The sequence below is a fragment of the Anguilla rostrata genome, chromosome 5 (genome assembly GCF_018555375.3).
Source record: "Anguilla rostrata isolate EN2019 chromosome 5, ASM1855537v3, whole genome shotgun sequence".
In the NCBI taxonomy this organism is placed as follows: Eukaryota; Metazoa; Chordata; class Actinopteri; order Anguilliformes; family Anguillidae; genus Anguilla; species Anguilla rostrata.
In genome coordinates this window covers 4,529,453-4,543,592 of record NC_057937.1, presented here as the reverse complement: position 1 = coordinate 4,543,592, position 14,140 = coordinate 4,529,453, and the positions used below count along the sequence as shown (strand labels likewise).

Below are 14,140 nucleotides of genomic sequence, written 5' to 3'. Positions count from 1 at the left end.
TGCTTAGCCGTGGGAGGTTTCAAATCAAACATACGCTTCGCAACATTACTGAGGAACAGAAAGTTCTGCTACCGCACCAGTCACCGCGTCTTTTCAATCTGCAGCAAGCCAGCTGAACTGCGCAGTAAATGCATTTCATTTCAGCAGGCTAGCTTTTTCATGAACACTTTCTCTACCATATGAATAGCATCTTCCTCGGGATCTTTTTTATTTAATTTTGAGGTTTGTCGTGTTCGTTTTTTCGGTTCATGGAAAAAATAATGGAACGAATGGAAATTACTTTACATGTGAATTATTTTTAAACAAAATAATTACAAACTTGAACTATTTATTTATTTATTTATTTTTCGTATGGGGTAGGGCGGTTCTTATGTTAGGCCTAATTACTCAGTGGCAATGGCCTTCCTCTCCTGGCCAATTTTTAAAAAGAATGTAGGTGTAAACCGTTTTCCTGACCTGTCTTGAAGAGGCGGTGTGTCAAAACGCTGCTCTTTAGCAGTTGTCTCTGACACTTACCAAAAGTTCATCTTTCAGACACTGTCTTAGTGGTGGAAAAACTCACTATATAGCTATCTGTTTACATCCTTTTTCCAACAGTAATCCTAATGGCTTAAATGGTATTCTTCCTCGGGAAAGCAATGTACGCTTAAGTATTACGTGTTAAGTATTAGGTTTGTTGCACACAGAGATAGAAAATACCTGCTCTTATTCTTCCTTTACGAATTCGGAAAGTGGCAATGCTGGTAACCAAAAACCGGAGAAAGCACCTGGGATACTAGAAGAAATGCCAACCGTCCCCGGTTTCCGATTCACACTCCGACTCGCTAGACGGCGCCAGTGCACCATCAGCGTGGTTTACACCTAAATAAATTCCCGGGAAGAAGAATGGCCTTATACCTGACGTCACTGCCGTCTATCCAATAATATCAGAGATGTCATACATTTGAATCGACTGCTAGCGGTTGGTTTATGGATAGCTAAATAGAAGGTACGTTCAGTAATCTATTGGTTTTCATTATAATAATAGTTAATATTAGCTAGCTAAGTTCAGTTAAACATTAATCATAATGAGAATGTTCGAAATTCGCTGTACTTTGTTAGTTTGATAACTCGGTTCATACTAACGTTAGACTACTAGTTTATTCTGATGGCAAGATGTGCTGTGATGACAGCTAACTAGCCAGCCAGCTAACAACAGCTAACTGCCTTATACTAGTTATCAAACGCTGGACTTAATTGCTTATTCTGTTCAGCTTTCTAACGATTTTTGAATATTCAACTGTACAATCGGATACGTGCACTATTGAAATATGTTGGGCACTCGAATTCAGGTTATCCACCAATGTAGGTATTCCAGTGAACTGTTACTTTATTTATTCATTTGTTTACATTATTATTTTTTAACTTGTGTTAACGTTACCTGTCCTGTCCTACCACTGGTATCCATTCTCAAAATTACAACTTACATGCGAGCATAAAGTTCACTACGACTGCTCACGTCTGTAGCCTTATAATGTTAGCTGTCAAGGCAAAACTAAGTTTATTTTCTAGGTATTAGACTAGCAGTTAGTTGTTCAATGAACATGGAATTGCGTCCTTTATATCCGTTTCCTTCACTTTCAGCTTTCAAGTTGGCTAATAACGTTATACAGTCTTGAGATCCAGTTGGCGGATTCATTTAGTGTTTTTTCACCCTCTTCTTACTTGTGGAGACCTTTTTAATTCACGATGGCTGCAAGAAGAGGGTTCCAAGCTAATGGTGATATCACAGTAAGGCAGATTTATTTCTAAGTAAACATTTGGTTTTCTGGTCTGATTTTTCCAGCACAAAACTGTTGTAAAGTAAGATGTTATGTTTCTGTCATCGGTGTAGCCTGTGATGAGGCCAGTCGAGAGACTACCGTTGAGAAATCTACAGAATGAGTTGCATGGTCAGCAACTCACCTTGTCTGCAACTAAACTGATGTCCAGTAAACCTGCTTTGAAAAAGAAGGTAGGAACTGTAAATACATCGCACACACATTCCCGGTTTTATTCTCTTAAACCTGGTGTGCCGGGTGTGGCGTTGCGATGACATCACCTTTCTCTCCACGCAGGGTGAACCGGTCCAGGTGGAGGAGCTGCCACATTGCTCATCTCTCCATGGCACGTCCATCGGCAAGGCGCGTCTCGTGGATACGGAGCTCACAAAGGAGAACGGCACAGTCGTGGTGGCTGTGGATGACGAGCCGGTCCTTCAGAAGGGCTGTCCCGATTCCCTCAGAGCTGAGGTGATTGACAGGGAGATGGAGCTTCAGTCCAGGACCAGCTCTAGCACAGTGCCGGTACAGTTGGAGCACACGGAGGACATTACCGGCAGGGTGCTGACAGAACGTGCAGGGGAGGGGGCGGACACTGTTGACACACAGGACCAATGTGCTTCGGTGGGCTGTTTGAGTGACAGCTCGACCAGCTGTGTAACTCAACCCGCCACAGCGGACTCTGCTGTCGAACACTGCACCGATAACAGAATTGGGGACGTGACCTTCAAATCCTTCCTCTGTTCTGGGGTTGAGCTGGAGATCCCCGACGCCTCTGTTATGACAGAAGAGACCCTCCTGCTTTTGACTCAAAGTGCGGCAGACGTGTCCAGCGGCTGCTCATTTCAGAACGATCTCAGTGGTCTTCTGAGCTTCTCCCAGCACTTGGACCTGGATTCCAGTAACAGGCATGAAGACCATGCTTACTGCTTCCCGGAAAAGGATGACTCCTGTTCCAGGGATGAGCTCCTTCCTGTTGGAACCTCTGTTACGGAGCCACTGGAGCTGGAAGATCCTCCGGGTGGCCTGGACCCTACCGGCCAAGCTCTCATGAGTTCTGAGTGTTTGGAGACCATGCAGGACGGTAGCTCTTCACATCTTCTCCAAGAAAACAGCATATGGTCATCTTCAGCTCTGGAACACCTTACAGCTATGCAGAGCATTACTGCTGACCAATCACAAGACAAGACAGAGAAGAGTGTTTCTGCTGACCAAACACAGGACACTGCAGAAAAGAGTCTTACTGCTGACCAATCACAGGACACTGCAGAGGCGAGTCTTACTGCTGACCAATCACAGGACACTGCAGAGCAGAGTGTTACTGCTGACCAATCACAGAACACTGCTGAGCAAAGTGTAACTGCTGACCAATCACAGAGCACTGCTGAGCAGAGTGTTACTGCTGACCAATCACAGAGCACTGCTGAGCAGAGTGTTACTGCTGACCAATCACAGGACACTGCAGAGAAGAGTGTTACTGTTGACCAATCACAGAACACTTCAGAGAAGAGTCTTATGGTTGACCAATCACAGGTCACTGCAGAGAAGAGTCTTATGGTTGACCAATCACAGGACACTGCAGAGAAGTGCCTTATGGTTGACCAATCACAGGTCACTGCAGAGAAGAGTCTTATGGTTGACCAATTACAGGACACTGCAGAGAAGAGTCTTATGGTTGACCAATCACAGGACACTGCAGAGAAGAGTCTTGGTGCTGACCAATCACATGGCACTACAGAGAGTATTCTTGGTGATGACCAATCGCTGGCCACTGCAGAGAAGAGTCTTCCAGCTAGCCAATCACAGGACAAGGCAGAGAAGAGTCTTTCTGCTGACCAATCACAGGACAAGGCAGCAAGGAGTCTTACTGCTGACCAATCCCAGAACACAGCAGAGAAGAGTGTTACTGCTGACCAATCACAGATCGCTGTGGTTCCGACTCTTGCTGGTGACCAATCACAGTACATAACAGTTCAGGGTCTTGCTGCTGAGTGCAAAGAGAGTGAAACTCCCTCAGGTTTGCAGAGGGGGATCTCTGATGTCACCGCTGGGCATGCTCAGCCGAGACGCCCCGAAGGCCCTTCCTGCTTTTCTCCCTCCTGCGTGGAGACAGGAAGTCCAGCGCAGGCCAGGAGCTCCCATCTGAGGAAACCGGGCCCCGGGGGCCCCTGGGACGCTGCAGACAGCCCTGTGGGCCCCAGAGAGAGCCGGCTGTGGATGGGGAACCTGGAGAGCCCCATGCCTCTGCCACAGCTCAACTCCACCCTGATACAGTCCATACTGGGCTCTGCCATCGCCACACCCCAGACCACAAAGTCTAATTCAAGGGTACTGCCTCCTCCTGCTGAGGGGGGGGCTGGCCCCCAACCAGGACCCCAGCAGGCACCTGAACACCTGACAGGCACCCAAACAGGGCACCATCAGGAGAACCTAGGGCCACAGACACCTGAACACCTGACAGGCACCCAAACGGGGCCCCATCAGGAGAACCTGGGGCCACAGACACCTGGTCACCTGACAGGCACCAAGTTGGGCCCCCTGCAGGAGAACCTGGGGCTTCAGGCACTTGGAGACCTGGCAGGCACCAAGTTGGGCCCCCTGCAGGAGAACCTGGGGCTTCAGGCACTTGGAGACCTGGCAGGCACCAAGTTGGGCCCCCTACAGGAGAACCTGGGGCCCCAGGAGCTTGGAGACTTGGCAGGCGCTCAGTCGGGGCCCCTGCAGGAGAGACTGCGCCAGATGGGGGAGCTGCTCCTCCGGGCCTCGCAGAACCTGGTCCCCGCGGTGGAGCGCCACAGCGCCTCCACGTGCACGAGCCCGGTACCGGTGGCCGAGCACGGCGTCAACACCTCGGGCCTCTTCGAGCGCAAGAGGGAGTTCACTGTGGCCGAGGCCAGCACCAGCACTGACAGTCTGCCCTGGAAGTGAGTCTGGCCTTGAGTGTGCAGTTACAGTGTGTGATGGGTGATGGGCTCTGTGTGTGTGAGAGTGATGGTATGGTATACAGTGTGAGATGGGTGATGGGCTCTGTGTGTGTGAGAGTGATGGTATGGTATGCAGTGTGAGATGGTGTGGGATGCAGTTAGTGTGTGATTAATGACCGGTGATAGGCTCTGTGTGTGTGAGGATGTAGGGATGAGGTGGATGGTGATGGGCCGTTGGTGAGATGATGTATGGTATGGGTGTGATGGGTGATGGGCTCTGTGTGTGTGAGAGTGATGGTATGGTATACAGTGTGAGATGGTGTGTGTATATAATGGCGTCTCTGTGTCTCTCAGCCTGGCCCCCGAGGCCGTGGCAGGATACTCGCGGCAGGACCTGGAGCAGCGGCTCTTCTCCATGCTCATCATGGTGGAGGCTCTGTCCCAGCAGCTGGCCTCCGCCCGAGCTCACAGAGGCCACGCCCCCCCGCCCTCCGACCTCAGAGACCGACTGGTCCAGACCGACCATACAGAGCTCAGCCAGGTAGGACATAATCACCATCACCACACACGTACACACACACACACACACACTCAGACACACACACAAGTACGAACGTGTGCTGGTTTGATGGGCGGCTGTGTTTCCAGGGCGTGGTCTTCAGAGAGCTGTATGTGAAGGCCCAGGAGAGGATCCGGGCCCTGGAGCTGGAGCAGGAGCAGCAGGAGCGCCTCCTGCAGGAGCTGAGGAGCAGCAGCAGTACCATGGTAGGGAGGGCCTGCGCTCTTCACACCCGCTCCTCTTCATCTTCATCGCTCAGGGAAGAGTACTGAAACAGTCTCTCCCGCTTCTCTCTCTCACCAGGCTGCTTTAGGTGCAGAAACTGAGCACGCACTGTCCAGTGTGAACGAGATGGGCAAAATAGCCAGTGAGGACCAGGTCAGCATCTCTGAACAGGTAAGGTGTTGCCGTAGTGACCAGTGAAGTGTGACATCACTAGCGAGCCCCATCTATGAATTATGCAAAAAAAAAAAAAAAAAGCCATTCTCAGAAAGGGGAGGTTGTGTGTGGTGACTGTAATGGTGTGTGTGCGTGCGTGTGCGTGTGTGTGCGTGTGTGTGTGCGTGTGTGTGTGCGTGTGTGTGTGTTGTGTGTGTGTGCGCAGATGCACCGTATGAGGACCCTGTACGGAAGGTTCCGGGAGGCTCTGAGGAGGACGGAGGAGCGGATGCGGCGCTGCACGCAGGAGAAGCTCCTCATGGAGCAGCAGAGGGAGGAGGCGCTGAGGACCAAGGAGGCGGTAAGGGCTTGCTCCCGCTCCTGTCCAGGCCCTGTGTCTGTATGACGTCACTGCCCTGACCTCTGACCCCTGACCTCTCACCCCCACGCGCAGTCCCTGGCGGTGCTGGAGCAGCTGCAGTCTCGCCACGCAGCCCAGGTAGCCGAGCTGGAGAAGAGTGTGGGCTGTCACCTGGAGCTCCTCCCCGCGCTCTCAACCACCTACCAAGAGCAGGTACAAACACACCTGAGGACAGAGCACACACTCTACAACACACCTGAGCACGTAGCACACACTCTACAACACACCTGAGCACGTAGCACACAGACTCTAATCTATAACACACCTGAGCTGGTGTCTCACTTCTTCTTTTCCTCCAGGTGTCTTTGAATGAAGGGTATGTGGAGTCTCTTCAGGCTGCTGATGAGCTCTTGAAAGACACAATAAGCGATCAGTCCAGGATCTATGAGGAGGTGCGTTTCACGCTAGCTGTAGCACGGACTCACGCTGAACCTGTGCTTTAATGGGGGTCTGGAGAGCTTCGCTTTAGTGAGCTGGAGTGTCTGTTCCCTCTGCAGCTGAGCAAAGCCCAGTTCCTGCTCCGGCGGACCGGTCCGGTTCTGCTCAAGCTGCACCAGAAGGCTGCGGCGGCCCTGCAGGCCCACGACCTGCAGACACGGGACGCAGACCGGGTCGGTGTCAGAACCTGTCCGTCATCTCTGTCCGTCGTCTCTGTCCGTCGTCTGTGTCCACGTCCGTGCAGTCAGAGCCTGTACTGAGACCAGCTGGCCCCTGAGGTTAAAGGTCGTGTGTTTTTTTCAGATGCGGGATGAGCTGGAGCAGACCACGTCCTGCCTGCAGGACGCCCAGCAGGAGATAGGAGACCTGAATCTGCAGGTCACCATCCTCACCTCAGGTACGGCTGTCTACGTGCTGTTAGAGAGGTGCTGTGTAGAGATGTGTACATGCTGTGACTGTGCTGTGTGGATTTGTGTATATGCTGTCTCTGTGCATAGATGTGTACATGCTGTGTAGAGGTGAGTACATGCTGTGTCTGTGCTGTGTGGAGGTGTGTATATGCTGTGTCTGTGCTGTGCAGAGATGTGTATATTCTGTGTCTGTGCTGTGCAGAGATGTGTGTATGCTGTGTCTGTGCTGTGTAGAGATGTGTATATTCTGTGTGTGTGCTGTGTGGAGGTGTGTATATGCTGTGTCTGTGCTGTGCAGAGATGTGTACATGCTGTGTAGCGATGTGTACATGCTGTGTAGAGGTGTGTGTACATGCTGTGTAGAGGTGTGTGTATATGCTGTGTCTGTGCTGTGCAGAGATGGCTGTGCTCAGGCAGCGGTTGAGTGAGTTGGAAGAGGACGTGCAAGGCAGGCTGAGGGCCAGAGCTCGGCACGCTGAGCTAACGGCGTCTACCTTCTGCGCAGTGCGCTCAGGCGAGTAGAAGTGAGCGTCCTAACAGCACAGTCATCACTGGCACAGGTACCCTGCGCTAAGTGGCACAGCTTTCCGCTGTTTCTGTGCCACAAACTGCAACGATCAGTGGTGTTAACAGGAAGTGCCACCTGTAATGACCGTGCAGCCCTATCATAGGGCGATAATGCAGCCCAATCAAACTGCCATACCTGCAGTAGATATGACCGCCACAAAGCCTTATTACGAGCTGTACCTTAAACAGAGTGTGTGAGGCGTTTCAGTACAGCGCAGTGTACGATGTTGAGACTGTGTTTGGGCACACTGTGGTGGGTAGCTGTGCTGTGTTGTGCTGTGACCCCGCTGTGCGGCTCCTCCCCAGGCTGGAGGAGGTGCAGGGGGAGTCGTCCCGGCGCTTGGAGGAGCTGGGCGGGGCCCTGGCCGAGCGGGACGTCCAGCTGGCGCAAACGCAGAGGTGCCTGCACGAGCTCCAGACGCAGCTCTCCAGCACGCGGGTCAATGAGTTAGTCTGCCTGCCCGCCGACCTGTCCCATCTGCGCACCATCTCGCCCCGCCCCATCCTGTCCCGACCTGCCCCGCCCTGCCCCACCCTGTCCTGTCCTGCTGCACCCCATCTTGCCCCGCCCCACCCTGTCCCGTCCTGCCCCGCCCCGTCCCGTCCTGCCCCGCCCCATCCTGTCCCGCTCGCACATAGCCACTGTGCCCCGTAAAACTCCCATAGTGCTATTTCATTACAGTTACTAAAGCTCAGACTGGAGGGAGGAACTAATATTAAAATTCAGTGTTCTCCGACTGAAATCATTTTTTCTCTTGTTATATAACCACCAAGCCACACGGGGGCAGCCATGCTTTATGGCATGTGTTTGTAAGGCTAATAGCGGTGACACGGACGTTGTGTGTTGCGCGGTCCAGTTCCTGCAGATGGAGAGCGAGGTGTCGCGGGAGCAGGTGGTGCAGAGCGAGGCGCTGGTCAAGTCCCACCTGCAGGGCCTGAGGGAGAGGAACCTGGAGTGTGAGGACCTGAGGCAGGAGCTGCGTGCGCTGCGGTAAGAGCTGCTGTCTTAAGGACGCGGCGGTGTGTTTGGTTCTGAACGCGGCTGTGTGTTTGGTTCTGAATGTGGTGGTGTGTTTGGTCCTGAACAACGCGGCGGTGTCTCCAGGCTGCAGCGGGACACTCTGCAGGAGGAGGTGTTCAGCACCCAGGAGAACGCGCGCAGCTTGCTGCTGGACATGGGGAATCAGCTGGCCCTGGCCTCCACTGACATCATCCTGCTGCACCACAAAGTGTACACGCTCACCTCCGCCCTCAACACCACCCTCAGCACACAGGTACAGCACCTTTACCCTCAACACCACCCTCAGCACACAGGTATAACACCTTTACCATGAACACCACCCTCAACACAGGTAGAACACCTCTGCCCTCAACACCACCCTCAACACACAGGTACAGCATCTTTACCCTCAACACCACCCTCAACAGAGGTAGAAAACCTCCACCCTCAACACACAGGTACAGAACTTTTACCCTCAAGACCACCCTCAACACACAAGTATAACACCTTTACCCTCAACACCACCCTCGGCACACAGTTACAGCACCTTTACTCTGAACACTACCCTCAAAACACAGGTAGATCACCAGTGTGAAAGCCGCACTCTTCTGAGCGTGAGGGTTTTTTGCTGTTTTGTTCCAGACTGCCTGTTGAGTCTGCTGTGTGTAAACGTCCTGTGTGTGTCTCTCCCGTCTGTACGGAGTGATCACTCTCCAGTCCTGACTGTCTGTCTGTCTGTTCATGCAGAAGCCTGACAGCTCCTATAAGGACACGGCCCCCCCCTCACTCGCCGCCCCCCCTCGCCACTCCGCCCGGTCGTTCGTGGACTCCATCATGGTGGCCGCCACCACTGAAGAGGCACAGGCATCTGAGACGGGTACAGCAGAGCAAACCCAAATATTTACACTCGCCTGTGAGCAGAGATGCTGTGGAATTAGGCACTACGTGACCGGTGTGGTGTGTGTCACGTGCACCCAGACGAACAGTGACGTGCAAAAGTGTGTGTTCATGCTGTTTGAAGGGTGTATAAATGTGCTGGTGGTGTTGAATGTGTTTGTGTGTGTGTCTATCCTGTGTTGCCGTAGACGAATGCCCGTCTGCAGCTCTGGGCAGTGGAAACAGCGCTTTCACTCGCATCCCCACCACCACCCCGAAGAAATGCGGTACGTCACCCGCCAGTTCCTCTTTCCGACCCTGGGGGTGTGGCCTGACATTTCTAAATGCTGCTGTTCCCATAGCGTGGGTGTGGCTAATGCCGGCCGGCGTGGGCGTGGCTAATCTCTGCGTCTGTGATTGGCCCTCTCCCCGCAGTAGAGGAAGGGAGCGAGGTGCCGCAGTTGCTGGGGGGGCTGGGAGACGCCGTGTCCCAGCTGGTGTGCACGGTGGACCGCGTGCGCGAGCTCAGGGACCGGCAGTGTGAGGAGCTGCAGCACACAGTGTAAGCGCTGCCCGCTTATCAGCTATTAATACTGTATTTCAAACTAAGGATGGTAATCGGTCACCACTTTTGTAAATGTTTAGAATTTCTTCTAAGAGGCTTAAAAGAAAACCCAGATTTAGTCTCCAACACAGGCAAGTGTTGTTGTTGGCATCTGTGTTGGTGTCGGTGCCTGTGTTGCTGTAGATGTTTGTGTTGCTGTTGGTACTTACTGGTGTTTGTTCCAGTTCCCGCCTGCAGGGGGAGCTGGACTCTCAGGCCGCGGTATACGGGTCGCAGGTGGCTGATCTGAGGGGGCAGGTGGCGCATCTCCAGGCCCAGGTGGAGAAGGATGCCGTGGACCTGCAGCAGAAGGCCCAGGTGAGCTGTACACGTCACTGCAGCTTTAGGGCGTGTCCCCATGGGCCCAGACACTGCACCAGAACACAAGAAATTCAGTACTGTCAGAAGAGACTAAAAAGGTCATTTGAAGGTTGAATTGTGGATCTTGTATATACAATATATCATGTATTTAGGTGTTTAGACTTTACTGGTGTAGACACAGTGTATGTTGTATATTAAGGTGTGTATCTTACTGTTGTGGTTGTTACAGAGTGCATTTTGTAAGCTGTGTATCTGCTTTAATAGTGTATGCTGTCCTGAGTTACTGAGTGCATGCTGTACTGAGTGCATGTTTCTTATACTTTGTGTTCTCTTTCCTTTGTCTGTTCAGGAGGAGAAAACCTTGAGGAAACTCTGCAGTGACCTGGATGAGAGCAGAGAACTGCACCAGCAGCAGAAATCTGAAAATAAAGTAACGCATGCGCACATTACATCTTTGTGTAATTCTGTATCACTAACTTCTCCCGTGTGTTTGTGACTGTTTAAGTGATACATACTTTTGTACAAATCCAACACTGGCAGTGGTCAGTGACCTGGTTCCATGTGTTTAACCTTTGGATTGTCCAGAGGCTGTAGTTTGTATGTGCGCACGTGACTAGCTGAGTGTGTGTGTGTGCATGCGTGTGACTCGCTGCGCATGTGTTGCAGGAGCTGCGCAGAGAGCTGTCCGCGCTGCGGTCTGCCCTGCAGCAGGCGCAGGTGGAGGCGCAGTTCCTGAAGGAGGAGCTGTCAGGCGGACAGTCCGCAGGACGCTTACCGGCCCTGGAGGAGAAGGTCCGCCTTCAGAAGGAGGTACGAACGGCACCTCCGTCCCTCCTCCTCCCCACCTCCCCCCGGCCATGTGCTGCGAGCGCTGGACGCTCGTCTCTCTCTCGAAAACGGGCGAGGCCGAATGTGCATTTAACGCCCGGTCTGCGTGTCTCACAGGTGGATAAACTGAGGAAGAGTCTGAGTGAGACCGAGGACTCCAGGAGCAAACTTCTCGAAAGGGCCAAGAGACACGTGAGTGTTGTCGTGCGCTCGGCTGATGTGTGTGTGAACGTACGCGTTTATGGTGTGTGGTGAGAGTAACGATGAGCCTAACTATCTGTGCTGCTTGTGACGATTAATAAGGATTTAACGGACTCCTCTGATGTGAATCGCTACTTTGGCGGACATGTCATGTGTGTCATTCTGTCCCAGAATGCAGTTCTGCAGCGGTTATTTCCTCTGTCTTTCCTGCAGCAACTTGTGCTTGAAGCCAACCAGAGGAGTCTGGAGAGGGAGCTGCACATTCTGGACCAGACGCTTGAGACTGTGAAACGGGTGAGAGGGGCGGGGCTTGGGAAGGATGACTGACAGTCAGAATGAAGATGGGCGGGCTCATTCAGTCTAACCCTCAGCCTTCTGGCAGTTAAACTGCATTCACAAACCATTGTTATAAATAATGACCATGTGAATTTAGCTCAATGTTTAATGGTAGGTGTGTTACTTGAGCGAAGTGTTGAAATTATGTAGAATGTGAAGTATTTGTAACTGGGTGCTATCAGGCAGTGTGACCAACTTGCCCACTGAATTCTGGGAATTGGAGGCAGAGAGACCAAACTTGGAAATATCACTATTTTGGTTTAAATGGCTTAAGTTTGAGGGCATGTGCAGTAAATGCTTTAACATTGAATTTCTTGCCATTGCAGACCCTGTCATCTATTCCAGAAGTGGTCAAGGACTGTGAGCAGCTACAAAAACTTGTCACTTACCTTGGATAGTGTCACATTTTAGTTTTTTCTTTAGATAATCAGATAATTTTTATATGTTGTGTGTCACTTATTATGTAACTAAAAATAAACAGTTGTATATGTGGGGGGGCATTTTAAATAATAAAGATAATTAAATGCAGAACCTGCAAATACCTATTGTGTATTATTTTGCTTTTTTACAACTTTGGTTTTGTACTTCTAATTATAACTACTAGTACCTTTATTTATTGTTCAAAAAAGACCATAATAGTGTTGTGAATACTAATGATAAAATCTAGGCATGTAGTGCTACTTGTTTACAAACCTAAATTCTGTGTGTTAGCAGAAAGTGGCAGAATGGTGCCAAAATGCTGTCAGAAGTTAGTTTTTAAAATTTCAAGAATATTATGTGCAGATTGTGAGCCAGGGTTTACTTGCATCCTAAATTCTTTCAACTAACAAATTTAAGCAAATGGGGAAAAATTCAATTTTACCTGTATTCTGTATAGTGGCCAAAGACCTTGGTCAGACTCGGACTTATAAACATGCCAAGTGTGAGCTGAGCGACTAAGTCAAATCAAAGAATCTAAACAAAATATAAATCAGATTTAGGATGTTTATTTTAATTTTTTTGAGTTACAACCACAACAGATTCAGCACTGGAACATGCATCAATCACTTTGATCACCAATGTTCTACAAGCCGAATATAAGCTAGTTTGACACAGCGGTGTGGTTCTTGTGAGCATGCGGTCTCTACTACTCTTCCTGTTATAAGGAGGCTTTACCTTCAACAAGACAAATCAACGTTCTCTCGTTTCAGCTATAAAAATGTTCCGGAACGTTCTCTCGTGTTCCGCTATAGAACGGGAACGGGTCGCACAAGCTTCTGGACGGCTCAACCACTGCCTCGTTACACACGGAAGAAAACCTAGTGGTGCGGAACCACTGACAAATATCATCAACCAGAGGTCCTTTTTAAACTCTCAGGTCTAGCCTGCAATATAAAGCCGTGCATTAACCAGTGCTAATCACGGTAGCTTCTTGTACATGGAGAGATAGCTAACAGATCACCATAGCCCCTTCTGTAATTATGTTCCCTGGCATGTTAACATGTGAATCCTGCACTAGGTTAAACCCCTTTGATGGGACCATCCAAATGATCACAAAGTGGATGCGGTTCATGTGTAGGGTGTTAAGATTTTAAGTAAAATGCTTAAGCAGGTTTGGGGCGGTGTGCTATCATTCTCCAGATCAGTATGGGCTGCTTGTGTTACAAGAATATATGTGCAAAATTGTACTGTGTACAATAAACATTAAGTTTGAACTACTGGATATTTTGATATGGCAGACCTGCAGGAAATGTTAAATTCCTCTAAAATTTAAGCAGGTACCTGCATATAGTGAACAAACTTAGTTCTCCGTGTTTACAGTTCCAAATTTGAACTGGTTATTGTAATCGAGTTGACATTGGATTGATTATTGTGGTTTTTAAAGTGCTCGTTTACTTAAAGGCATCACTAAGCCTATTTGGCTCATTTATTATGACAATATTATTATTTACAACTTCTTAAGGACAAACACAGTGAAACATTGTGCGTAAATAGGGCTTTATGAAAGGCTTTTAAAAAGGGAGGCCAGCTCAATCTCACATGCTCGGTGGGAGTAGCTTGTGCCATATTTGAGTGTCCCCAAAAAGGCGGTGTGTAATTCCAGTCAGCGAAATAGTAGTAAGCAGGTTTTTGTTTCCACCAATTACCCTGGCTATAAACGAGTTATATCGACTGTACGCATCCATCCTGGTTCACTCATAGATTAGATCAAAGTAAGATGTTTCATACAGGGACACATCAACAGACAAATGTGAGATGGGGTAAAAGTGGGGGTTAATTATGTATTTAAGGCCAGAGGTTGGCATGGAAACCAGAAAAGCATATGGTCCTCATTGCCCACCACTGCCTTAAGAGTAGGCCACGGGGTGGCCTTACTGAGTAAGTGGTTTCTCTAACAAAGGTCAGACCCCCCAACCGATCACGAATATACAGGCAAAATGGCTTCTGGCTTCACATAACACTGATAATGGACTGAATATGTATGGGGAACCAACAGTG

General features: G+C 50.2%; 1 protein-coding gene across 1 annotated transcript; it reads left to right on the top strand.

Annotated features, from left to right (window-relative positions):
• The first annotated feature begins 203 nt into the window (after positions 1 to 203).
• Positions 204 to 12,207, top strand: spag5 (sperm associated antigen 5). The gene is made up of 25 exons (XM_064337907.1): positions 204 to 988; positions 1,624 to 1,770; positions 1,874 to 1,993; positions 2,097 to 4,723; positions 5,078 to 5,264; positions 5,372 to 5,488; positions 5,586 to 5,678; positions 5,887 to 6,021; positions 6,115 to 6,234; positions 6,381 to 6,473; positions 6,579 to 6,692; positions 6,823 to 6,916; positions 7,327 to 7,447; positions 7,758 to 7,947; positions 8,354 to 8,487; positions 8,602 to 8,770; positions 9,244 to 9,373; positions 9,582 to 9,659; positions 9,808 to 9,934; positions 10,162 to 10,294; positions 10,647 to 10,727; positions 10,964 to 11,107; positions 11,243 to 11,317; positions 11,540 to 11,620; positions 11,989 to 12,207. Exons 2-25 carry the CDS (start codon positions 1,729 to 1,731, stop codon positions 12,058 to 12,060), a joined length of 5,277 nt encoding a protein of 1,758 aa, XP_064193977.1. The 5' UTR covers positions 204 to 988; positions 1,624 to 1,728; the 3' UTR covers positions 12,061 to 12,207.
• The last annotated feature ends 1,933 nt before the right edge of the window (positions 12,208 to 14,140 follow it).